Source organism: Bombus pyrosoma, linkage group LG17 (genome assembly GCF_014825855.1).
Source record: "Bombus pyrosoma isolate SC7728 linkage group LG17, ASM1482585v1, whole genome shotgun sequence".
Lineage (NCBI taxonomy): Eukaryota > Metazoa > Arthropoda > Insecta > Hymenoptera > Apidae > Bombus > Bombus pyrosoma.
Window position 1 is genome coordinate 3,991,890 of NC_057786.1, and position 2,532 is coordinate 3,994,421.

The following is a 2,532-nucleotide window of genomic DNA, read 5'->3' on the forward strand; positions in this document are numbered from 1 at the left end:
TACGGCGTATCACGTTACGACTCGTATTGAGCGCGAGACGTGACAACAGAGTATTTGTTTACACATTCCTGAAGTTAAAATAAGATGAAAATCGAGAATAAACCAATTGCGTTTTCCGATTTATTTTTTAGTTATTTAAAATTAAAGTTCCGCTGAAGTATCACTGTGCGGAGCAAATCTCCCGACACGATTGAAAATCGGTCAGCTCAAGCAACTGGGTATATTGTGATCCTCAAATCAAAGTAAACGTGAGCGACAGCTTACCTCATACGAGTCGTAGAAAAGGAGATTGTGACATTCGAAGTCGTAATCCATTCTGCGTGACATTTTCTAAGAAAAATCATCGATTATAGATTAAATCTGTTTAGTCATTGAAATCTATAACGGCATATCGAAAATATGAGTGCTCCTGCTTCATATAACAGCATATATAAACAATGTTTATACATATTTCACATGTTCGTACCGTGTTCATCCACGGGCGCACATACGAAAGAAAAGAAAAATCACATACGCATTAAGTATTCTCGAGGTGCTACTATATGTGGGCGAACACTGTCTTGCACCAATCAGTCACATTTTCCACACAAATTATCCATCACTGAGCACTGCAATATCTACACATATAGAAATAAAACAGAAAATAAAGAAACCAATGGAAACTATAGAAAAGATTGTTTAAGCTGAAGATTGCAACTATAACAAATTTTGTACATTATTTCAAAAATTTGTCCACTAACTACTAAATAATTCATTGGCAAATATAGAGACTACAAGTGTGGAGATTCTGAAACATGGATACAATCAATAAAGGGTTGAATAAGACGAATACTCTCGAAGAGTTCTACGCTGGTAGTGGGATTCTTGTGACTGGAGCAACCGGTTTCGTTGGAAAAGGTCTCTTGGAAAAACTGATCCGCCTGTTTCCTCGCATTGCTGCCATTTTTATACTACTGCGTCCAAAAACGGACGAAACGATACAACAACGATTTAAGAAGCTCATAGATGACCCCGTTCGTAAATATTATTCATGTTTCTTTCAATGTATAAGCCTATCAGGAGCCAAATTGTTTAAATTTCTTTTCTGGAATTGAGCTGGTATTTTTTCGTTTCCAGGTTTACGATACCATCAAAGCAAAACATGCCTCTGTTTTGAGCAAAGTTTATCCCGTGAGAGGTGACGTGAATCTGCCGGATTTAGGTCTTTCGCCAGAAGACAGAAATCTGTTGTTAGAAAATGTAAACATAGTGTTTCACGTCGCGGCCACTGTGAGATTTGACGAGCCGTTAGACGTGGCTGTTAATGTAAATACCAAAGGTACTGCTCGTGTCATCGAACTTTGGAACGAAATAAAGCATCCAATTAGCTTCGTCCACGTTAGCACAGCTTATAGTAATGCGAATCTACGTGAGATTGGAGAAAAAGTTTATACGTAAGCATAAGTTATACGCAAACGTTGTTCCATGGTTTACGAATATTATATTTATAATTTTAGCGTGAAGAATATGTTCACTTATTATTGACTTTGCAGTACGAGCTTGAAACCAGCAGAGGTGATCGATATGTGTGACAAATTGGACAAAAAGTCCATCAACGAAATAGAGAAAATGATTTTAAAAACTTATCCAAATACATACACATTCAGTAAGAATTTAGCAGAGCAGATTGTAGCAAGCAAGAGTAAACACCTGGCGGTTGCGATAGTACGGCCAAGCATAATTGGTGCCTCCTTGGAAGAACCATCTCCTGGTTGGATAGATAATATTTCTGCATATACATGTATTTACATAAATCTTTTTCAACTTTTTCAAAGTTGTTCAATATTCCTTGCATTTCACAGAAGTAGAGTTAATCGATTAGTTTGTGAGAGGCTACATGAGTGGCTTTCCACTAGATAATCAGTATTATATTGTTCAAATTTATTGTTGCTCACTATTACGTGAATTCATTCCTATCTATTTAGCGTTACATCTCTGCTAATCGAAAATCACAAATAATTTCTAAACCAATTTAATGTTACCAGATAGCTTCCTGCTAGTCGGCAGAGGATGTGTAACAGCGATACGAGGTAGGAGAGATGCGAGAGTGGACATAGTGCCTGTCGATTTCGTAGTCGATACGATAATTTGTACTGCATGGCATGTCACGTTACACAGTGATCACGAAGTTAAAGTTTACAACTGCACGAGCAACGCATGCCCTTTTAAGTAATATTTCTTAGGAATATTTTTCAACTAAAGTAATTCAATTTTTAGAATATACCAAAAGTTTCAGTTTATTTAAGTAACGTGGACAATGGAAGAGCAAACAAGCGTAGAATACAATGGTCCACTTTTGCGCTCAATATATTAGTTTAGAAAAATAGTGATATAATATAATATTTATTTAATTTCCATACTATTTCCTGAGATACTTGGATAATAATAAACTTTACTTTAAGCGTAATTCGATTAATTAATAATACAAATGTAATTGTTTCAATTGGCAAGTTGTGGTCAGATGAGAGATGCCGTTGTAAAATGTAGCATAGA

At 36.0% G+C, this 2,532-nt stretch overlaps 1 protein-coding gene across 1 annotated transcript in view; it reads left to right on the top strand.

Moving 5' to 3' along the window:
• Window positions 1-771: 771 nt before the first annotated feature.
• Window positions 772-2,532, top strand: part of LOC122577080 (fatty acyl-CoA reductase 1-like) — a gene marked incomplete at its 3' end in the record, with an annotated part of 3,882 nt that continues 2,121 nt past the window's right edge. Inside the window, exons 1-5 of the mRNA XM_043748164.1 lie at window positions 772-1,013; window positions 1,117-1,433; window positions 1,533-1,780; window positions 2,025-2,208; window positions 2,491-2,525. Of these exons, the coding sequence (XP_043604099.1) occupies window positions 795-1,013; window positions 1,117-1,433; window positions 1,533-1,780; window positions 2,025-2,208; window positions 2,491-2,525 (1,003 nt within the window). The remainder of the gene's footprint in view (window positions 1,014-1,116; window positions 1,434-1,532; window positions 1,781-2,024; window positions 2,209-2,490; window positions 2,526-2,532) is intronic.